Below are 25,214 nucleotides of genomic sequence, written 5' to 3' on the forward strand. Positions count from 1 at the left end.
AAAAAATAAACTACAAAAACTCTTATCATCCAAACAAATGTTTTGTGTTTATTATTTGATTTAACGATTATCGTACAGTGAAAATAAATTTTGTTTACGTCAGTGTTATTATTGCCGCCATCTTGTTTACATTGGTTATGAAAAGATGTTCGATCAAGGTCGTCTATCGCAAAAAAAAAACAACGTCCAGATCAACTACTGGAAGTCCTCTCGACCAATCATATCAACGTATTCCCTAATATGCAAATCATATAAGAATTATACTAAATCTATAATCTACATATAACTAGATTTTAGTGAATATGCATTTATTTTCATAAGAAGTGCACTCCTTATTAAAATAAGCGAACACTACGGGCCACCTGACATTTTTATAATTATATGACCTATTTATTATTGATTTTTGTATTGTAGATGTCCAACACCAGGTTGTGATAGTACAGGGAATGTAAATGGAAAATCAAACGTTCATCGGTCGTAAGTTGTCTACTCACTACATTTATTTTCCCTGTCTGTTTTTTTTTAACATTTTTTAAGTCATTTTTATACGACCGCAAAATTTGAAAAATTTTTCGTCGTATATTGCTATCACGTTGGCGTCGGCGTCGTCGGCGTCGTCGTCGTCGTCGTCGTCCGAATACTTTTAGTTTTCGCACTCTAACTTTAGTAAAAGTGAATAGAAATCTTTGAAATTTTAACACAAGGTTTATGACCACAAAAGGAAGGTTGGGATTGATTTTGGGAGTTTGGTCCCAACATTTTAGGAATTAGGGACCAAAAAGGGCCCAAATAAGCATTTTCTTGGTTTTCGCACTATAACTTTAGTTTAAGTGAATAGAAATCTATGAAATTTTGACACAAGGTTTATGACCACAAAAGGAAGGTTGGGATTGATTTTGGGAGTTTTGGTTCCAACAGTTTAGGAATTAAGGGCCAAAAAAGGGCCCAAATAAGCATTATTCTTGGTTTTCGCACAATATCTTTAGTATAAGTATATAGAAATCAATGAAATTTTAACACAAGGTTTATGACCACAAAAGGAAGGTTGGGATTGATTTTTGGAGTTAAGGGTCACAACAGTTTATGAATTAGGGGCCAAAAAGGGGCCCAAATAAGCATTATTCTTGGTTTTTGCACAATAACTTTAGTATAAGTAAATAGAAATCTATGAAATTTAAACACAAGGTTTATGACCATAAAAGGAAGGTTTGGTTTGATTTTGGGAGTTTTGGTCCTAACAGTTTAGGAATAAGGGGCCCAAAGGGTCCAAAATTGAACTTTGTGTGATTTCATCAAAAATTGAATAATTGGGGTTCTTTGATATGCCGAATCTAACTATGTATGTAGATTCTTAATTTTTTGTCCTGTTTTCAAATTGGTCTACATTAAGGTCCAAAGGGTCCAAAATTAAACTTAGTTTGATTTTAACAAAAATTGAATCCTTGGGGTTCTTTGATATGCTGAATTTAAAAATGTACTTAGATTTTTAATTATTGGCCTAGTTTTCAAGTTGGTCCAATGGGGGTCCAAAATTAAACTTTGTTTGATTTCATCAAAAATTGAATAAATGGGTTCTTTGATATGCCAAATCTAACTGTGTATGTAGATTCTTAATTTTTGGTCCAGTTTTCAAATTGGTCTACATTAAGGTCCAAAGGGTCCAAAATTAAACTAAGTTTGATTTCAACAAAAATTAAATTCTTGGGCTTATTTGATATGCTTTATCTAAATATGTACTTTGATTTTTGATTATGGGCCCAGTTTTCAAGTTGGTCCAAATCAGGATTCCATATCAAGTATTGTGCAATAGCAAGAAATTTTCAATTGCACAGTATTGCACAATAGCAAGAAATATCTAATTGCACAATATTGTGCAATAGCAATTAATTTTCAATTGGAGTTATCTTTCTTTGTATAGAATAGTAGTTGATAATATATGTTGGAAATTTGCCAGACATGACTATGATGTCATTTTCTATTTTTATTCATTTTCTATTTTTATTTGCCAATAACTTTATGTAAATAACTTCATTGGAAATTTGCCAATATAAAATGTTTCTGATGAAGTTTTTTTAATTGTTTTATACAATAAACAATGTATATTCACTTTTACTACCAACCAATCTTTACCATTCAGTGATAACAAGCACTTTATTTTACATTTTAATATTTTATGATGTATTTAAAAGAGTAGTTATTGTTGCAAACTCCATTAGAAATTTGAATTGATATCAGTTTTGGAAAAAGGGAAACGGGGATGTGAAAAAAAAGGGGGGGGGTTTAAATTTTTCTCATTTCAGATTTCATAAATAAAAAGAAAATTTCTTCAAACATTTTTTTGAGAGGATTAATATTCAACAGCATAGTGAATTGCTCAAAGGCAAAAAAAACCTTTTAAGTTCATTAGACCACATTCATTCTGTGTCAGAAACCTATGCTGTGTCAACTATTTAATTTTAGATTTAAAAAGTTTGAAGAAGAAATCTTTAATTGATTTGTAAAATCTTGACATTTGTTTTGTGTAAAAAAAAACCATGTATTGTCAAAAATTTGATCACAATCCAAATTCAGAGCTGTATCACGCTTGAATGTTTTGTCCATACTTGCCCCAACTGTTCAGGGTTCGACCTCTGCGGTCGTATAAAGCTGCGCCCTGCGGAGCACCTGGTTGTTTTATAGGTTTATATGTAAGATCTAGACACTTTATTTTGTAGGTTTGTTGAGCTGTTCCCCTTTCAATTATTAATTATATGGAAGATTGTATTGTAAGCGCTCTTGCCGATACAAATCTTGCCAGATTTTTACCATATATAGAAAAGCAATGTCTCAAACACATGAGAAAATAATTACTGATATAACCAGTTTTAGATAGTTCTTTTGAAATATTTATTATATGGATTATTGCATTTGAAAAGCAATCTTAATACTAATTTCATTAAGATATTGATAAAAAAATTACAAAACAACAACAAAAAATTGTTTGCGAATTACTTCTTGAACAGATGAAGTTATTTCAACACAGTGGACATTAAAACTCTGTTCTCTTATGTATTTTTTTTTAACTTCTGTAATAATAGATGTTGTTTATAGCAAGATTACAATTATCGACTGACATGTATATTGTAAGAAAGTTTACATAACATATAATTGACATTGTAGGAAGTTGTTTTGTCCTTTAGTCACAACTGAACAGAGGAAAAGATATAAACTTGAAAAGAAATACACTGCCAACAATGGACAATATGATTCTGATTCAGAGTTTGAGGAGGATAGGGGTAATTCAAAAAAAGTGTTAAAGAAACCATTTGATTACTCCAGTGATTCAGGGAGTGAAAATGGAGAAGTTGGGGACACCTTTGACCCATTTTTTGCCATTAGCAAACCAAAAGGTCTTGTTGATGGTTTAACACAATTTTTTACTCCATCAAACAAACGTACGTCCCGTGTTTCATTAAATGCTGCAATTGCAGACTTTCCTTCCATTCCAGTCAAAAACAAGCATTCAAAATCACAGCAAGCTGCTAGTCGGCTGCTGAAAAGATCTAAACTTGTGCAAGCCAATAAACATTGTGTTAAGAAAAATAAGTTTGGTAATGCCATCACAAACCGCTTCCCAAGAACATTCACAAAAAAAACTGACTTTAATCCTCAATTCCATAGTTCAATATTGGAAAGTAGGGATAGTTCATCTGACAGGGAGAGTTTAAATGACGATTCCATCGACTTTACAACTATTGTTAAAAGAGGGCGTGGAAGGTCATTAACAAGAGGCAGAGGAAGGGGAAGAGGACGGGGTAGAGGATTTGGAACACTTCTTAGTGGAACAACAATATTTGGAAGAGGGAGAGGATTTGGACGTCCTCCTGGACCAGGACGAGGAAGACCGTTTGGTAGAGGAAGACCCTTTGGTAGAGGTAGACCCTTTGGTAGAGGTAGACCATTCGGTAGAGGTAGACCGTTCGGCAGTAGAGGTAGACCATTTGGTAGAGGTAGACCGTTTGGCAGTGGCATTAATAGGAAAGCATTCTTGGATGAGTCAGACGACTTTACCATGTTAAAAAGAATATCTCAACTTGACAAACCTTCACCCGGTAGGGGACGTGGTCGTGGAAGGGGACGAGGTCGTGGTAGTTCTTCTGTTGCCAGCAATGAGCATTGCCACGGTAAGAATCAATGCTGCTTTTCTTGCCATCACATAACTGCATCACTTATGTAGTCGCTGGTGCATGCTGTAAAAGATAAAGGAATGTAGTATATGCATGTGTGTATTGTTTGGCAAATGGTTCAAAGGTGCCCCAACCTCTCTTACTGCAGAGCATTTTTGCTCTTGTTGTCATTTCTCTCTTTGTTGCAAGCAATCATGTTAAGATTCAGTAAGTTTCAATCAGCATGTTCTGGATTTTGATCCTTTTGCATGTTATTGTAGTTTGTTAGTATGTTTGGTAGTATTATCTGCATGTTCAGTTGTTTACAAGCACACAAAATAAGAAGGGACTGCATTTGTAAAGGTGTCTATAGTTTTTTTTCATTGAAAACCTTCATTTTTTTAACATTTTCACTTCAAATTCTGTAGGAAGGTAACTAGATACTTGAAGCTTTCTTATTTTGTATGTTTTTTAGAGTAGAATTTATTTGTTATCATTATTAGTACTCAGTTGTTGATTTATAACATTAATTTACATTAACATATACATTGTAAGTGTTCAAACTAACAATAACTAAACAAGTGTCATGTCTCTGTACATTTAAAAAGTTATAATAGAACATTTAATATGTTCCATATATATTATGAATATGTACATCTCTAAATCTTTTGAAATAACCACATATACTCCTGGTCTACAATGTCAATGTGCTAATGAAATAAATATCACTGCAAATTTCTTCAGATTTGTCTTTTTCATATATTTGACATTTGGTTTAAAAATTAAATGTATTTTGAGTTTTAAATTTTATATAAAATAATGAAGACACTTTACATGTACATTTTACTATAATCATTACAGCAGTCAAGAGTTAAGATACAAACTAACATTAGGGCACACTATATTATTCAGAAGTTTTCTCTCTGTCCATTAAAAGTAAGAAATATTTATGTTGAACTTTGTTTCTTGGTCTTTTCTTTTATGTAAAAATAATGAGGTATGATCTCTAATGAGGCAACTTCCAGATAACCTCATCAGGATTATAATTTTGTACATGAGACAGGAGATTCATTTACAAAAGACACTCAGTGATTCTCGAATAAAAAAGTTAAAAAGGCCAATTAAAGTAGGAACTGATATCATAGGATGCAGAGAAAACTACGAAAGGGCACTGTTTCATAAAAGAATAACAGTATGGTATTTTGTTAATTTTTATAAGAGTTTTAACTATGACAGTTAGACTATCATCGTACTATATGAATCAGCAACTGAATATTTTATTTATTCCTGAACATCAACCATACATGTTTTAACTAATTTTCAAGATAAAAATTAAGATGTTATCAAAATATTCTTGTAATGAATCTTGGTTGAGGTAAATTTTCTTTCAATAAACCTCAACCAGAGAAGTTTAAATGTTGACATTTGGAATTATTTTATGAAGTTTAAAGCAGAACTGATTTATCACCAGCAAATTTTGCTAATCTGTATGGTTTATTCTATCAAGTCTTCTAGAATCAGACCATATTAAAACCAATGCTAATAAAGATTGAGAATACATAGCAAAATTGTTTGGTAAAAGGATATTTAGTTCGAAAGCAAGTTCAAGATAATAGATCTCAGCAAATTCATTGTAGCATTATTGGCAAGTAAGCTTGAATTAGCCATGTATACCAACTTTACTTTAAGACTAGTTTAAGATAAACATTCTATACTTTGTTTATCCTTTTAATTCTGATGGTTAAAAGAAGGTTTTACCTTTCTATATTCTAATTTCAATGTTTTGTGATGTCATTTTCCCATGTATCATATTATTTAGTAATTTAGATATGAAGATGACCTGTTGATCCTTTCAATGAACTTTCAATACTGTTGAATTTTACTTGATATGATGAGTAGTTTATTTATTGATCTAAAGACTCAAGCAGCAACTTTTGTTCACTTTCAGAAAGCCCTCCTCCTCCAAAACCACCGAAAGAGCATCCACCAAATGTTACAGATACTGACAAGGATTTGTTTAAGCAGGCACAGGAAAAGGCTCAGGAAGTTTTAAAGCAGGTTTGTATTTATGATGTGTGATGCAAACATGATGACGTCAACCTTCATGGTTTGAAAAGTCAAGAAAATTGCTGTCAATGCTGTTCAATGGAATTTTTCATCTTTAGTCACATAAATGAATCAAGTTCATTTTATTGTTTTCATTGCATGAAAAAATTGAGAAGCATCTTTGTTTTAAATGTATATATGTATACTTGTTTATTGAGTTAGATTTTTAAAGAATATATATGTTATAGATAAATATTATTTTCTTTTTACCTTAGTGATCAGTATTAAAGGCAACTCCACCAGATCATACAAAAAGCATTCACTAAATGGGGTAAACCTTCTATGACAGATATATATCATTTTTGTTTAAATTCAATTTACACATTTTAGAATGTAGTCATGATGTAGATGAAATACATTTTTGTGACTGATTCTAGCCTTAATTTAGACGTGTTTGTTATTTAACTTAGAAGTAGAAGTATCTTTTGAAGAAAAGCAAAATATTTACACAAAAAGAGATTATTAAATGTTTGAATTCAAAAGTTCTTGAATAAATAAAATACAGTACAAAAATCATTTGAATTAAGGCCATGTACATGTATATACTTGGTTAGAAAAAATAATAGAAAAAGGTGGAGTTGTCTCTTTGAGTTGCAAAATCCACATCAGATAACATTTATATTGTTTATTATTTAGTATTTATGTAGAATTTGGGTGTCTTTTTATTATTGGAGAATAAATGGCAAGCTTGCTTTATCATATTTCTTTGGCAATCAGTTCCTACAGCTATGCTTATCTCCATCTTTTAAAAAGTGGTATATCAGTTTTGCATGTAAAAAAGCTTGTTTGCAAAAGGAATGAAATCAGACTCCTAGCTGTTGTGTATGTTGCAACTCAGCTTTCATTGTTTCAACCTTACATTTTAATGTTTCATCTTGTTTTTGTGTATAAACTGTTTTGTGAACAGTTCCTCGGAAAAAGTTTGATAAATACATTCTAGATAAACTTTCTGATTTCTGATAGAAATTCTATATGAGATAGATGTCAATAATTTTAAAGTGAACGAAAGAACTCAAAATTGGCATAGAAATGTTTTACTTCGGAGTAACAGTATATCAGAAATTAAAATACTATGGTTAATTCAAAATGGTAGATTTCAATGATTAAGGAAGGAGATTCTCCACAATTTGACCATTTTAATAGTTAAGCAAGATATCCAAATAAATTAAATTGCATCAGGAAAAGAAAAGGAGAAATGTTTTATTTTAAATACATACACAAAAAGGAGATGAAACAGACTTGTTTTTGGTTATGATCATTTCTTATTGCATGTTTTATTTTTTGTTATGTAGCCTAGTGTAAACACCTTTATTAATCCCCAAATTTTTTGGGTTACAGTTCACTTTTGATTTGCAGGATGCCTCTAAAAACTGTAGTCCAATGTTGGAGGAGTGTTCCCCTACACCCTCTCAGTCCAGATTTCCACCATGCATAGAGTTTGGAAAATATGAAATTCAAACCTGGTATTCCTCACCCTATCCCCAGGAATATGCTAGGTAAGTATTTAATGTAAGTAGAATGTCACAGATGATAAGACTTGGACATCAGTATAATGGTGATGTGATGTATTTGTTACACATACTGTAAAGCTTCAGTGGCTGGAACTCAAAGCAATTGATGAAGTGTTTTGATTTGTTATTGGTAGTTATACATCATGTTAGGGGCTTTATGCTTAATCTCATCCATCAATACATCTGTACATTCAAAATTGGTTTCAATTCTCTTAACCTTTTCTAAACCAAATGTTAAGAAACTTATACAATTCTTATTACAGTACTGTACTTTCATAACTGAAAAAAGGCAGAATTTGCTGTTTCCATTCTCTAACATTACTTTGCCACATTCAACATGTTCTGAAATTTATACACTGCTTATAACCACCAAACACATTTGGAACTTGAATTTGGGTGGTGTTCATTTTGCAGTTTTTGTGTTGTGCCTCATTTATTTAATGTCCCGTTGTAGTGGAGGGGGCATTAAGTTTTACCATTGGCCATCTGTACGTTCGTCCATGCGTTCCAAAGTTGGTTTCTGTTCTCTAACTGCAGTTTAGCAAAGACTCATCAGTTCAGAGTCGGAATATTATGTCTGGGTAAAGTGACAAGTGTTCCTGGTGACTGTTACTTTGTGAACATTCAGCTCAGTGAGTCAGTCTAGTACAAAGCAGGGTTGATATTCATACTACATTAGGATGTTCTCGTCATGAATATGTATATTAATTTGCCACTGGACATGAAACATCCATCCATCAGTCACTGTGTCTTATAATTGTGATGTTGTTAAGTTGTATGAGTTGAGATATTTAAGTTCAAGGAAGCCTCTAGTTTTAGTTTGATGTACAGTGATACAGTTTTAAATTTTACACTCATTTACTAATGTTTGCAAATATCTAATGACAATTTTTTTCTTTTCCACAATTAAGATATGAACATTTTAACATTGTTTTGCAGATTACCAAAGTTGTACATTTGTGAATTTTGTCTTAGATTTGTTAAAAGCAGGAAAATGTTATCCAGGCATATGGTAAGTACTTGATTGTTATTGAAAATTCATTTAAGGTGGTACCCAACACTTTCACCAAAATTAATTTGGCTCGTTTAATTTTCATAAAATTTTGTCAAATTATTTACTCTGACCCTTTAATCCTTTCAACGCTATACACGGCAATGCCGCGATGACATACGCCGTCTGCCACTGCTATTCGCGGCATGCCGCGAATACAACGGATTTTTCATAAGGACTCTTAAACCATTCGGTTTTCATTCGGGTCCTCTCTAATTTTTCCTTGTATGAATCGAGGATATACAAGGTCTCATTTGCGCTTGAAATCCGGCAATTTTATTGTAAAATCATGCAGTAGAAGGAAAATTGAAGGAGAAAAAAACCCAAATATTTTGACAAAATCAAATGGCGGAAATCGCAAACGAAGCTGTAAATATAGAAATATTTCGGCATTTCTATGGGGAAATGACAACGAGGATAAGTTAAAAGGTTTCTTGTTATCTCAATGTGTTTATTACATTCAATTCGTGTGGGAAATATTATTTGATCAATCATTACGAGACGTAGAAAAAGGGGGGAAAACGGATGTTGACTGAAATTTTGAGGACGGAGCCACTTATTTGTGCCACGATTACATAATACGTTGTGTATGGTTCAATACGCTACGGAATCGAGCAACTGGTGTCTTCTTTATAATATGGCAGATAAAACAACAAAATAGATGACTAAAAGTAGTTTTATTCCAAATTCAACACAAATGTAATAAATTACACCTTTTACCTGTTAATTACCTGAAAATGCAGGTAACCTGATAAAAATTTTACTGAAATAACTGCCCAACATTCCAGTTCATACTCTCCTGAGGATTTTTCATGCAATAACTTTCTTTGTATCTCTTATAATAAAAAAGATACAGCAGTTTGAAAAGGAATATACTGTTCTAATGAATGAACACAAAAAAAATGCAGCAGCCATTTTTCTATTTTTTTTGTGTAGCATTGAAAGGGTTAACAAAAAAATAAAAATTTCAAAAATTTTAAACCAACTGTTTTGTCAGAAAAATTACACTGGTTATATAGCAGTTTGACAAACACCAATTTTGATCATTGAGAAGCTTAATATTCCTTTTACAACACAACTTTATTAAACCCTTGAGCTGACTTTACAGAGTTATCTACCTGTAGTGTTTGGTACCACCTTAAATAACACAATGATTAAGTTTTCATAACACTACCACACCTGACATTTGTATGCCTGCTTACATAACAGGTAGAATGGTTTGAACTATATTTGAAAGTGATACTGAATACATGTCCAGTTCTTTTGATATATATGAATGAAATGATATATCACTTTGTGGTGTATAAATCAATGAATTAGCAAACTGACACAAATCTCCTAAAAAACCAGCACCACTTTTTAAGAAAATTTGTAAAGAAATAATAATTTGGTCAAAATTGCTGAAAACTTTTTTTGCTATTTTCATATCCAGCTTCTCATGCTCTCGTTGCTTGCAAACCTGTCACAGAAAAAGATTTTAATGTGTTAAATTTGATATACAAAAGTTGTTTTTTATGAAAAATCTGTGAAATGTGAAAAAACACTGCTTTAGATGAAATATATATGAATTATATTTTAAGATGTCAGTCTATTTAAAGTTTTAAAAGATAAGATTGAATATATTAGTTTACGATTTTATAATCCTATATTATGTTTTGTTTTCAGGAAAAATGTGGACTGAATCATCCACCAGCAAATGAAATTTACAGGAAAGATGAATTATCAGTGTTTGAAGTGGATGGAAACTCCAGTAAAATTTACTGTCAAAACTTGTGCCTTCTTGCTAAATTATTCTTAGATCACAAAACTTTATATTATGATGTTGAACCATTCTTATTCTATGTGGTGACCACAAATGATGAGTTTGGATGTCATCTTATTGGATACTTCTCCAAGGTGAGATCAATTATTTTATTAAATAAAATAATAATCACCCATTCTGACTTTCATTAATTTCTCTATTTTTTATTGAAAAAAATCAAGTTACTTTTTATGATAGAGATGCTTTGAAGCTACAATATTTTCAAATAAAATGATATCTGATAAAATTAACTGGATCAGATTGATATGAGCAACTCTTTTATTAAAAGGAACTACATATAAGAAGGAACTTCTGGGTGTGTCAAAATGTTCAATCTTATTTCTGTGTTGAATAATAGTAGCTTTTTATATTGGGTATTGAATTGCCAAATGTAAATAATTTTCTGTATAAAATTAATTAATTGGTTATTTCATGATGGAGTAAGATGGAACAAAATAGAAAAAAGAATGTGTTTATAGCTTGACAAGAAAGGCTCACTTGCATCATTTATTATAATGGTGGCTTTCTATTTTTAGGAAAAACACTGTCAGCAGAAGTACAATGTATCATGTATAATGACAATGCCCCAGTACCAAAGGAAAGGATATGGCAGATTCCTTATTGATTTCAGTAAGTTTTTTCTCTCTCTTGCTATTACTGTAAACTATATAAATTATAGATTCTATATTTCCTTTCTGAATCACACTACAAATCATGGAAGTTGATTCTATCAGGATTTTGTAGCACCTAGCATTTCAATTTTGTTCATATTTGATTTCAAAACATGAATTTATCATATTCAGCTAACATTTGTTTGAGGCATTTTTATAGGTACAACAGAGTACCAATACCTTATGATTAATAACACCCAAAAGATAACTAAAGTGTTATATGCCAATAAGTCAATTCAACCAATGTTGTCTATAGATTGTTCATAACAAAATATTTCATTATTCCTCAATTTTATAGGTTATTTGTTGTCCAGAATAGAAGGTCAAGCAGGGTCACCAGAAAAGCCATTATCAGATCTTGGGAAAGTGTCATATCTAGCTTACTGGAAAAGTGTCATCATAGAATACTTGCATAAATACCAGGATGCTAGAGTATCAATCAAAGGTATTAATGATTATAAGTTTTTGATGATGAAAATTCTCAAATATATATGTAATTCAGTTCACTCAATTGATTATGTTGATACAGAAAAAACAGAAAAAAAGTCTTAAATTAAAGAATCAGTGATTTTTTTCAAGAAGACAATTTGTGTACAAACATCTTCAACTCAGGTGGACATAATTGAACTGGATCTTGTTACTTATAGACCATAGACAGACTCTATTATAAAATAACTGAAGAAAAACTAAGTAAATGAAGAAAAAATGTCACTCCAAAGAATTTACGATTCCCTAGGATTGTTCATGTCATATGTTTAAATGGATTATTTATGCCATATTGTCTAAAGAATTGTTAAAGTTTATAGCCAATATTTCTGAAGTCACCTTGTACATTGGCATACATTTGTACCTTGAAAATTCTTAGAAATTATAAATGGTATTTTGACAATTAAATTGAAATTAATGTGAATTTTGTCTAATCTTCATTCCAGCCATTGCCAGAGAAAGTGGTATGAGTGCACAAGATGTAGCAATAACTTTACATGATTTGAAGATGTTGGTTCCACAAGATGGAAAGTGAGTAAATATTGTCAATTAGTGTTAATTTATAATGAAAGTTGTATTTTTTTATACGACCGCAAAAATTTTAATTTTTTGGTCGTATATTGCTATCACGTTGGCGTCGTCGTCCTGCGTCGTCGTCGTCCGAATACTTTTAGTTTTCGCACTCTAACTTTAGTAAAAGTGAACAGAAATCAATGACACAAGGTTTATGACCACTAAAGGACGGTTGGGATTGATTTTGGGAGTTTTGGTTCCAACAGTTTAGGAATTAAGGGCCAAAAAAGGGCCCAAATAAGCATTATTCTTGGTTTTCGCACAATAACTTTAGTATAAGTAAATAGAAATCAATGAAATTTAAACACAAGGTTTATGACCACAAAAGGAAGGTTGGGATTGATTTTTGGAGTTGAGGTCACAAGAGTTTATGAATTAGGGGCCAAAAAGGGGCCCAAATAAGCATTATTTTTGGTTTTTGCACCATAACTTTAGTATAAGTAAATAGAAATCTATGAAATTTAAACACAAGGTTTATGACCATAAAAGGAAGGTTGGGTTTGATTTTGGGAGTTTTGGTCCCAACAGTTTAGGAATAAGGGGCCCAAAGGGTCCAAAATTGAACTTTGTGTGATTTCATCAAAAATTGAATAATTGGGGTCTTTGATATGCCGAATCTAACTATGTATGTAGATTCTTAATTTTTGGTCCCGTTTTCAAATTGGTCTACATTAAGGTCCAAAGGGTCCAAAATTAAACTTAGTTTGATTTTTACAAAAATTGAATCCTTGGGATTCTTTGATATGCTGAATTTAAAAATGTACTTAGATTTTTAATTATTGGCCTAGTTTTCAAGTTGGTCCAAATGGGGGTCCAAAATTAAACGTTGTTTGATTTCATCAAAAATTGAATAAATGGGTTCTTTGATATGCCAAATCTAACTGTGTATGTAGATTCTTATTTTTTGGTCCAGTTTTCAAATTGGTCTACATTAAGGTCCAAAGGGTCCAAAATTAAACTAAGTTTGATTTTAACAAAAATTAAATTATTGGGCTTATTTGATATGCTTTATCTAAAACATGTACTTTGATTTTTGTTAAGGGCCCAGTTTTCAAGTTGGTCCAAATCAGGATTCCATATCAAGTATTGTGCAATAGCAATTAATTTTCAATTGCACAGTATTGCACAACAGCAAGAAATATCTAATTGCACAATATTGTGCAATAGCAATTAATTTTCAATTGGAGTTATCTTTCTTTGTATAGAATAGTAGTTGATAATATATGTTGGAAATTTGCCAGACATGACTATGATGTCATTTTCTATTTTTATTTGCCAATAACTTTATGTAAATAACTTCATTGGAAATTTGCCAATATAAAATGTTGCTGATGAAGCTTTTTTTTCCTTATCTAAAATGTTTTTAGATAATGTATGTTGGACATTTGCCAGACATGACTATGATGTCATTTTCTATTTTTTTTTGCCAATAACTTTATGTAAATAACTTCATTGGAAATTTGCCAATATAAAATGTTGCTGATGAAGTTTTTTTTTCCTTATCTTATCTAAAATATTTTTAGCTTAAAAGTTGTGTCCATACTTGTTCTCATTTCAGATTTCATAAGGCCAAAAAAAAATATATGTCTGTTTCCTGTTTCCCGACCGACCCTAACTCAAACCCCCCCCCCCCCCCCCCCCGACCCTAGATCTTTTTATTCAAATCCGGAAAAAAATCGTTTCCAGATCCGTATTTTACTATGCCCAAACAATCAAAATGGCTGCTCCCAGCACAAATGTGCTACAATTAAGTTTAAAAAATGTCAGCACTGGGAGGATTATTCAATTAAAGCTTCTTTAAAGGGATTAAATCATTTTGGAGTACAGGACCCTAACCAAACATGACATTAAACCGACTGCAAATCTGACAGGGAGTGCAAAAATTAAAAAAAAAAAAAAAAAAAAAAAAAAAAAAAATCCTGACCTACCGACCCTGATTTATTTGCCTTGGAAGCAGGAAACAGACATATATTTTTTTTTGGCCTAAGTAAAAAGAAAATTTCTTCAAACATTTTTTTGACAGGATTAATATTCAACAGCATAGTGAATTGCTCAAAGGCAAAAAAAATTTAAGTTCATTAGATCACATTCATTCTGTGTCAGAAACCTATGCTGTGTCAACTATTTAATTTTAGATTTAAATAAGTTTGAAGAAGAAATCTTTAATTGATTTGTAAAATCTTGACATTTGTTTTGTGTTAAAAACCCATATAATGTCAAAAATTTGATCACAATCCAAATTCAGAGCTGTATCACGCTTAAATGTTTTGTCCATTCCATGCCCCAACTGTTCAGGGATCGACCTCTGCGGTCGTATAAAGCTGCGCCCTGCGGAGCACCTGGTTTCAATTTGTATTTAAAAATAAATAAAAAATCAAATCTTGAATACTTATTGATAATTTCCTGATTTGCTGTTCTCACAATACCCACTCAGTTGGTACATCACAATGAAATTTTAATGAAACATTCATTTTCTAGTTTCAACAGTAAATGGTCTCTGATAGTTAGAAGGGAATATTTAACAAAGCTGCATTTAATTTTAGAAACAAATAATCATAAAAAAGACAAAAGACCTAACGGAAACTTTTATACCAAAATGTGTTAGATTAGATCTAAGATTGACGTATTGAAAGTTATTTTTATTAGACTATTGTTGATTACATGTCCATGAATACATGTATAAAGTGTAACATTTATTATCCTCAGGTTATTATTATTCAGGAAGTATAATGCTAACCTAATAGCATTGATTTGAATTGCCCAAGGCTACTGAAGAAAGTGCAAGATATACACAATGATTTGTAGGTGTAAAATCTGCATGTACTCTAATGGTACAAAATCAATGATTTGAAGTATAGATGAAAATGTTTTTGATTTTAGGGTTGTTCTTGCTTTGAACAAGGAATTGATAGAGAATTATATGGCAAAACTTGAATCAAAGAAACATCTAAGAGTAGAACCAGATCAAGAATGTCTTAGATGGACACCTCTGATATCAAACTACAATATATCAGAAGAGGAAAAGAAAGCTGAAAAAGAGGTAAATTTCATAAAACTTTTGTCTATGTGAGGAGGAAAATACATGATATTGTAATACATGTCATATATTAAAAAGGGAAGAAGTTCAGACCAAAAAATACTTTTTTGGGATGAGCTATCTATTGTCACTTTAAAATGAAAAAAGCTAAACAGAAAATTTTGCAACAAATCTACATCACTTCAGTTAAGTTATGTCTTAAAAAGTCATTTAGTACAGCTTTTACTTAAACTACAATAATTTTAGTAGGTTTGTTCAATAATTTTTCTTGGATGACAGTCTAGGACAAACTCAAATCAAGCATAAACAATTTCCATCACTGTAATGGCCAACTCAGTTACCTTGTTTCTTTTCATCAGTTATATGTATATTGTCAGTATTGAAAATAGACCTTTTGCAAAAAAAACAGAAATTATTTTGATTTGTTTATAATGAGAAGATTGTGACTGGGTGAATATTGAAAAGTGATAAGAATTTTCATTCTGATATCTGACGCATATATTTGAATGAAATATTCCTGAAATCACAATGATTAATATTGCATTTTTTTCAGTCTTGTAAAATCACTACAATAAATACATGAAACAATTTCTAAATTTACAATATCCTTTCTCTCTGATGACTCGCTCTGACATTATCTTTGAGAAAATATACTGTATTTGTTATCTCCCTTCTCTTATATAGTTTTAGTTTATTGTTATGTATTGTAATTTCAAATAGTCCAATGAAAAAAATCACCACAATTATTTGTACACTTTAATTTAAACTGTAATTGTACTGCTCCTCGGACGTCTTGATTGGGAAAAAAAATTGTTGTTGTTGTTGATGACATCTACATAGAACAGTGTTCTAGGATTCCCATTTCCTGTCGACCGTGGCAAGTTGATTTAGGTCAAGGGAAAGTGAAAAATTTAAATCTTTATTGTCCGTGTTAAAGTTAAATTAAATTACAGAAACTTCATATTCATGCAGATCAAACGGTCAATGAAACAATTGTATTCTTTTATTTCAATAAAATCAGGAGAAAATATGGATATACTGTTCCCAGATCAGAGTCTTAAAGCAAGTTTTTTTTTGTTGGTGTAAACCATGCGGGGTTTTAAAGTCTAGGGGAGAAAAACATGTGCACGTTTTCTGATCACAGTCATAAATACGCTTGCTAAGCAAGGGAAATCCTTAATTTAAAGCGTCTATCTGATCAAGATGCAAACAAAAATATAACCGGAATGCAAACGGTTTAAAATCTGGATTTCAAATTGTTGATTTTCTGCTTAAAATGTTATCACTTTTTTGTGTCAAAACATTTGAATTACTGATGGAATGTCATAAATAGACATGTTTCAAACTAATATAAATCAAATGTTTTGTATATCTAGATGAACATGACATTGAATTATCACAAGCTAGTTTAATAGACAAACTAATTAATTTCAAAGGAAATAACAGAGCTCATAATTTTAAATTGAACAACATGTATAAACATGCAATAAAAGGAATAACAAAATTATGATTTTTTTTTTAAATAGTATAAAATTAAGGGAAAGTTTATTAAGCTTGTGGAAAAGTGAACTTTTGACACCAACTAGTTGCAAATCCATAAAAATCCTAGAACACTGATAGAAGAAATATCTCATTCTTAATTTAATCTGCCATGTTGAGATTTCAAGTTTCTATTAGTTATCTTGCATAAAAAAAAACATGTAATCAAGAAAAAATGTAACTCTGTATCAATATTTGTATACAAGAAAATTATAATTCCAATTTATTGTACTATGAACAAATACTTTACTATATTACAGTTATCTGAAATGAGTGATATGGTAGACAGTATAGCTGAGGATAGAGAATGGATAGAGACTGTCAGTCCAACTGTATCACCTCACAAGTTGGAACGGTCACTTTCAACATCACTTAGTCCAAGACGACTAGATTTAAAATCTCCAATGGAAGAGAAAAGTCCAGTCAAAATACCTCCCAAAGAAGAAGACATGGAACTATCATCTTCATCTAGTAGTGAAGAAGAGAGTGATCATGATGACATAAAGATAAATCCACCAGTAATAAAACTGGGTCCTCCACCAAAACGAAGGGTAGGTGTAATACTGTTAGTTGTATGCAAACTTCAAAACTTATTTGCATAGAATATGTTAGTACAGAACAAACAAGATATTTTTAAGGATAATAGGAGAAATACAATTTTGATATGTTCTTGACAAAAATATGAACAGAAATATATATCCATGACATATTTAGATATCAGTTAAATACAAAGAAAATCACACACATACATACAATAATTAACCATTGATGTTTATATAAATAAAGTTCAATAATGCAATTTGAATTGCAAAAAAAAAAGGAGGGTTTTTATTGTACATACTTTTAGGATATTACAGGACAACCTCACTTTCTTGATGAAATTGCTTGTTTTCCCTCAGTATTGTGAAAATGTTTTAAAAATTTAGACAGTTTTGGTTTCAGGGTTAATATAAGTCGGCTATACCGTGTGGTGCATTATCAGATTCATCACTCAACATTTTCCTGTTTACCACTCACTTACATATTTTTACACTATTAAGATTCTTCACTTACAGCGGGGGTATCATCAGTGAGCAGTAGCTTGCAGTTTCACTTGTTTGTTTTATTCCTACAATTCGCTATGATTCAAACACACAAGTCTTTGGATACCGAGATCTGAAAAGAAGAATGTAATTTTTTCATGTTTTTCAGTCATCTCAATATAATTTTCAACTTGAAGAATTTATAATTAGATGTTATTGATATTGACTATATTGTATACTTCTTTACATTATTAGCCTGGTCGACCAAGAAAAAGGAAAGCAGAATCAGAAGAAGATGAGATAGATGTTAAAAAGATGAGAGAAGATGATGAAGGTATTGATAATATTTGGTTCAGTTGGTTATATCTCTTCTATTAGTATGGTAATATTTATTTCATAGTCAGATCTGACTATTTTGTGAATTGTTTGGCATATTCTCATTTGAGATGAGAACAGAGTTGTGTTCATGTATGCTTCCTTAAAATCATTACATGATGTAAAGATCAACAACAACATCATCTGAAGCATCTGACATAAACAACAAACTTTCCTGACACAAACAACAAACTTAAATATTAAGGGTACTCTGGAATTTGCTCATCATAATTATTCCCTATGAAGTTCAAAATTTAAATTGTCCAGCACCCATCTTGTCAGTATCCTTATATGATAAAGATGTTCTAGTCTGTATATAAACATTTTCTAGGCGGAGACATATTACTCACCAAGTTGTACATTTTCGAGTAGCAATTCTTTGGTAATATGTTTTGACTAAGATTTTAGCAATGGACAAAAGCTATAGAGTTTGTAAGGCATTCTAAATGCATATGAATGTTACATTTGAGAACTAAAGAAAAACAAAGGATATCGGGTATCCATCCATGACACACAATCAGTATATATATACACGAAAAAAAAAAGGAAAGGAATAACACTTTTATTTCTGTTCTTCATCTCATAGCATTTATAAGATTCAGACTAGTACAAGGAATGTTCACATTCATAATCATAACTTATTTAGATGGTCTTGTCCTGTTTTACATGTAATAATTCCCACTTATTGTTCAAAAATCCATCATTGTCTTTAATACAAATTATTCACACACATTCATGTTAGAATACATTCATTGTTTAGTAATTTGTTTAAATTTTGTTATTTGAATTCTTGGACTGCTTATTCAATATTTCAGGATAAGCTATTTAGATTTAAAGAAAGCATTTTGAATGAACAACTGGTTTATTTTTATTTTTCAGAATCAGACAATGAGGAAAAAATAGATGATAAAGAAAATCTTGAAAACTTTGTTGAGAGTAAAAGTTCTAGTCAACAGTCCACTGAAGAACCAATGAAAAGGAAACGAGGTTGGCCAAAAGGTGTACCAAGAGGTTCTCCTTTTGTAAGGAAACCTGCACCTAAAGGTAGACCTAAGGTTAGTATAAAACGTCTTATCCATTTTGATGTTATTTTCACAGTTTTAAGTTAGATGAATTGAAGTTTTTGTTGGTTATGGACATTGATTAACAAACATATTAGAGTAATATCAGGTTATACAAGACATTAAGAGCTGGTTCAGTAAACTTACATTGAGGCATTGGTTTATTATGAATTTATTGTAAAAGAAATTAGCATTTGTTGTTCCAATTGCAGAAAGTAGTTTTAGCACATCTTCCTGTTTGTTTGCATCATATTTTGATGTAGCATGATTTTTTAAAGATAAACAATTTTGTTCTTATTTTGGAAAGTATATAAATGATCTTAAATAAGACCATGATTGGAGTATGAAAATAACAAAATGGTTCAAATGAAATAAGGGTGTTTAGAGAAATAGTATGAACTGTAGTAATTTACAAAGAATAACTGGTGATATCATTGTTCTTTGGCTGAGTAGGAATTGCCATGTCCATTTTGTATATAGTTGAACAGCATAAAATGCATTTACAAATCAAATAAAGAAGCCTGATTGGTAACTTTTGAAGTAAAAAAAAATGAATGATATAGGAGCTTCTCATAATTTTACTCTGGATAAAGAAAATACGGCATTATTTTTTTCTTTAGTAGTATAAAAGGATTGTTAAGCTTATGGAGATTTCATAGTTTTTGAAATTATAACTTATAGCATATCTATTTAGGATCATTGTACTGTTTCATCAAAAATAAAAGAAGGTAATTTTTGTTCAGTTAATTTTTTTTGTGTTCATTGTGTATCATTCAAACATGTGTACAATGTTCAGGTTTTATTTGACTCTAAGTAACTTCCAAGTTGTTTCATGAAATGATGTAATGTGGTTTATTCAATCATTATATATGATAAAAATATATCATTTATTATAAGGTTTCTACAAATAACAGCTGATGATGTTCTGTCGTTATTATATTTTCACCACCTATTTACAAGCAACTTGGATGTAAAAAGATTCCAGTTTATACTGGCACAATATTTATATTCGTTCATGTTGAATTTAAACAATGCATGGATTTTCTTCTTAGTGGTTAAATCAGCTGCATAAGAAGAAACAAAAAAAATTCAGTTGTAAATATGCAAATGCAAAAATTTAGTAAGTTATTTAAAAAAAAAAAAAAGAACATATGGTCTAATAACAGTACACCAGATAAGAATTAATGAATTTTTCATTTGTGTCTCTAACAATTGGCCGTTAAAAAAATAATGACAAATTGGTAAATAATCCATGTTTTCATTAATTTAGAAAGAAAACCTCAGTACTTGTTGATAATTAAATTTTTAAGGCTCTTTTGTTAATACAAGATCTGTAGTATGGCATTAGATATTTTAACTCATACTTTTTATTTGTTTGTGTTTTATAATGTGTATCCTTGTATGTCTGACTTTTTTGTAAATTTATTTTAACAGACTCAACGCAAGGATTTCATGGAGACCAGTGTAACAAAAGTAAAAGAAGATAAATGTGAAAAACAGAAGAAAGAGTTCGATGATGATTCAGATAATGAATCCATTGAAACAAAAAGAAGTGAAAACTTTGATTCTCTGGCAGAAACAAAAGAGAAAGATGTGAAAATAGAGGAGGATATCTGTGTAAATAATTCTAATAATAGTGCTAAATTATTAACTGACAAAATCAGTGAAACTGAGGCTGCTACTAAAAATGTTGAATTAGAAATGGAAGAAAGTAAAGATTCTTCTAAATGTGATGATATAGTAGAGGACAAAAGTAGTGATATTGAGGAATGTGACAGTGCTAATGTAAGTCGTGAGGCTGAGGATGCTGTACAGGCATTACAAGTGGCTGAACAGGGGGATAGTGAGGAGGGGAAAGGCAATAGTCCTGATAGTTGTGAACATGAACGTGAACATTTAACACCAGAGTTATCGGTGTCTGGTCCAAGTCCAGCCTCACAACCATGTGTTACAGACTGCATATCTGATACAAATAGTGACGTCCCTGCACCATTAACGCCTCAAGTGCCAACTCCACCTCCTTCACAGGAAAATCTGTCTCCAAATATCAAATCTGTGTCAAATACTGACTCACCAATTAAAACATCACCTTCCAAAAGTGACATTATGAAAGAAAGTGATAACAATGATAAGTCTAAGTTACATCATGATGAAGAGGAAGACAGTACATCTGATGATGACATTCCAAGTGATGATAATTATCAAGATGACTTTAATGACTCTCCTCCTGGTGCTCCAGCACCTGTTACAGCACTCTTATCGCCACCACCACAGCCAGTAGTGGTGCAGCAATCACCCATTCAGATGTCACCTGTACAGCAATCCCCTGTTCACCAATCACCAATTCAGCCATTGCCTGTACAGCAATCTCCCATTCAACAATCGCCTATCCAGCATTCACCTTTACAGCCATCCCCCATACAACATTCACCTATTCAACAATCACCAATGCAACCATCACCAATGCAACCATCACCAATGAAACATTCACCTGTTGTTCATAAACAACCTGGCAGTGCTAAATCTTTCCATGAAACATTTCCTGAGGACCTTCCTAGTAACTTTGATCAATTAAGTAATAGTTCGACGAGCAATTTACAAAGTGATTCCTTGCCACAACAGCAGGAAAAGTTTAAAACACGACCAACTCAGAATCAAAATAATTGCAGTAATTTTCCTCCACAAGTGTTTCCACAGAATTCATCTATGGGTCAAATGACCAATACAAACATAGGAAGCACAGGATTTGGAAATGAAATGGATGTTTCACAACTTCAAGGATTGGAATCCCCTGCTTCAATTGGTAGTAACCATGGTAATGAAATGCCAAATTCTAACAATTCTGCAGAAAATGTACCTCCGTCTATTCTTAGTTTTATGGACTGTGCTGAAGCTCAATCACACAGAACCTACAGTAATGCATGTATAAATAATCACAATAGTGGACGTTACATGGACATGGTATCTTCATCATATCCAGTTAGTAGTTGTGGTTCATTCATATCTCCTGTACCTAGTGGTGCAAACATTGTACAAAACTTTTGTCCTCCTCCTGTTAGTACTTACGCCCTCCAGCAACAGCAGCAGCAGCAGCAACAACAAAATTCAACACACAGACTTTCACATAGTAATTCACAGTGTCGTGTTCAACAGCCACCATCTGTAAGTAGACAGAATAGTGGCCCTGGACCATATCCACCTCAGAACATTAGTTGTGATCTAGCAAAACTGCAGCAATTAACAAATGGAATTCCAGATCTCATGCCTAACAATACCATGACTCCTCCCCCAAATCTTACACCACCTCCTACTCATAACATGACTCCACCTCCTATGATGCGAGGCATGACAACACCTCCCGTTCCAAACCAGCAAAATTCATCAGGACTTGTTGGACCATATAAACAATATCAACAACAACCGACACAAAGGCAGCGTTCATCTTCTGTGCGAAAAAGTCCAAATGTGACTGTTAATCCTAATATGACATTTACACCTAATGTGACAATTCGTCCAGGATCTAATATGATCACGGGTTATAGTAATTTATTGGACAGTTATCGTATGAGGCAGCCTATGATAAACCCAGGGTATATAAATCATGGGTTTCCACTTAATCAGTTGGGTCAGACTCCACCAATGCAAATGCAAATGTTAAATATGAATATGAACATGAACATGAATATGAACCCAGCACAACAACATTTTCCTCAACACATGCAACCTTCTCAGTCGAACAATATGTATGCATACAGTTACATTAACGGAAGCCTACCACCATCTCTCAACAATATGAATGGGATGATGAGGAGGTAATGTTGGTTGTTTGACTTAAATTATTTCATTTTTAATATTTGTGTATAATTTGTTAAATTTTCGAGGACCACGGTGATGTGTTTCAAGTTATGCATTCATTGTACATAGATAATCACCAACATGTTCAGGTCAGGTTATAATGTGATCTGTGTGAGAGAAAGTACAAGTCGTATGCAAGTTATATTTATTTATTAAGTTGTATATTATATTTGTGTCTTTTTTATGTAAAAGAACAAAATTTTCCCTTGACGGGAATTTGGCAAAGAACAGTATTAGTATGTGTTATTCCTAATTTCTTATCTGATATTCTACTAATACACATTTTGAAAGCCTTTGCATTTTGTATACCGTACCTTCATACATTTATGAATTTTTAATGTGAATTTTTACCAGTACTTAAGAAACATTTTTGAGAAATGGATTTTCGGTTCAAGTCACAAAAAATTCGCTCTAGTCTCTACATTTCGATGTAATTAATACAAACTGTATGAACAGTATTGGACTATTGGACTATTAGTTATTGAAAAATTGAATGTCACTATCTGTATTTATAACAGCTTTATTTAAGATTTTTAAGTATTTTCATATAATAATATCTTTAGTTATTTATCAGGTTTCAAAAACTGGCATATATTCTTGACACTCTCCAATATATTGAGGGTTTCCACTTTCCAAAAAGAATTAAAGCAAAGAAGTGGGTTGGTAAATCGCCTTATTTGGAATTTAAAACTAAGGTTAAAAATTGAAATGGATGTTACACACTATATCTCATCCTTTAATTATTCTTTTTTCTTAGTCTTAGAGATTTCATATAATAGTAAGCGAGGGCACCATCTTTGTTCATCTGTATTGGCTATCTTGATTTAAATATAACTTCTCAATTTTGCCCTAGGGAGATACACTTTGTAAACAACCAACAGATTAAATAAACAACTTTCCATTACTTACAAATAAGATTGAAGAAAGTCAGGCATACAATTTGAGTTACATACCTCTGATCATTTTATATTATAATAGTTTCTTCTGTTGTCATTTGTGAAATGATTGGTTTGCCTCAGACTCAAGAATATAAACTTTAAAGTATTTTGTCATATGACATATGGAAAGAAATAATTTTGAAGTACTTACATTTGTTGGGCACAAATTTACCTTTATTTTTTTGATTCATTGAAATCCAAAATTTGAATATCCAAATGATTGGTAATATTTTATTGACATGAAAGTCTGACATCACATGAATTTGGCTCTCCCCAGTCTACGCACATTCAAATATGAAAATAATTTCACAGTTTAAAGTTTTGTTAAATTAATTGAGAACACAGAAGTATACACAGAACAAGTGTAATTTACTATTTTGAACCTCTAAAATATATGGTAGAATTAATTTATACCTTAAAAAAATTTGTGCAACATTGTGTCTAAACACTTGTTTTGTCATTGTTACAAATAAATTTTCATGACACTTTTAGGAAAATATACATGCTGGTAACCTAGAATAATAATTATATGCAAGTTAATATCTCCCTTGAAATAGTTGATTCACTCCCTTAAAAGTAAAAAGAAAAAAGGGAAAATAAGATGTTTCATTTTGTTTGTTCTATCCTCTGGTCTAACATTTGATCTGTAAGGGAGGCATATTCCCGGTGTAACTTCAGGTTTACAAATGTGCCTTATCAATCGATATTTTACTTTTTGGCATTTTACCATTTACTGTTGTTTTTCTTTGATTTCTACAGTAACTGAAGTTATTATATTAAATGATTTATTACAGATACAAAAATATGTTGAACAAACATTCTTTTATATGTGGATGCATTTTAACTCGATTTCTTACTATCTCTTATGTTGTACATGGATTGAGGAGTGTGTCAAGTGACTGTTGTGATGCAATGTGATATTTAACTTGTATGTGGGAGAGAGAGCCGTCACAAAACTGTTACCATGTTATATTTTTGTTAGATTGTAAATAGTATCACGTGGACTGTGCATTTAAAACAATAAATTATGATTTTTCTCCTCA

The 25,214-nt window shown here is 31.4% G+C and overlaps 1 protein-coding gene across 9 annotated transcripts in view; it reads left to right on the forward strand.

Moving 5' to 3' along the window:
• The window catches only part of LOC139487954 (histone acetyltransferase KAT6B-like), a 39,277-nt gene extending 14,063 nt beyond the window's left edge, over positions 1–25,214 (forward strand). For 3 of the 9 annotated variants that reach the window (XM_071273228.1, XM_071273225.1, XM_071273226.1), the window contains exons 7-20: positions 415–477; positions 3,160–4,163; positions 6,094–6,203; positions 7,608–7,747; positions 8,702–8,774; positions 10,479–10,709; positions 11,151–11,244; positions 11,584–11,730; positions 12,218–12,302; positions 15,225–15,384; positions 17,181–17,471; positions 18,198–18,276; positions 19,197–19,372; positions 20,813–25,214. In XM_071273228.1, the coding sequence (XP_071129329.1) occupies positions 415–477; positions 3,160–4,163; positions 6,094–6,203; positions 7,608–7,747; positions 8,702–8,774; positions 10,479–10,709; positions 11,151–11,244; positions 11,584–11,730; positions 12,218–12,302; positions 15,225–15,384; positions 17,181–17,471; positions 18,198–18,276; positions 19,197–19,372; positions 20,813–23,194 (5,035 nt within the window). In that variant the 3' untranslated portion in view covers positions 23,195–25,214. Of the gene's footprint in view, positions 1–414; positions 478–3,159; positions 4,164–6,093; positions 6,204–7,589; positions 7,748–8,701; positions 8,775–10,478; positions 10,710–11,150; positions 11,245–11,583; positions 11,731–12,217; positions 12,303–15,224; positions 15,385–17,180; positions 17,472–18,197; positions 18,277–19,196; positions 19,373–20,812 lie in introns of all 9 variants that reach the window. The other 6 variants (XM_071273224.1, XM_071273223.1, XM_071273222.1 and 3 more) reach the window with 3 other exon arrangements.

Source organism: Mytilus edulis, chromosome 9 (genome assembly GCF_963676685.1).
Source record: "Mytilus edulis chromosome 9, xbMytEdul2.2, whole genome shotgun sequence".
Lineage (NCBI taxonomy): Eukaryota > Metazoa > Mollusca > Bivalvia > Mytilida > Mytilidae > Mytilus > Mytilus edulis.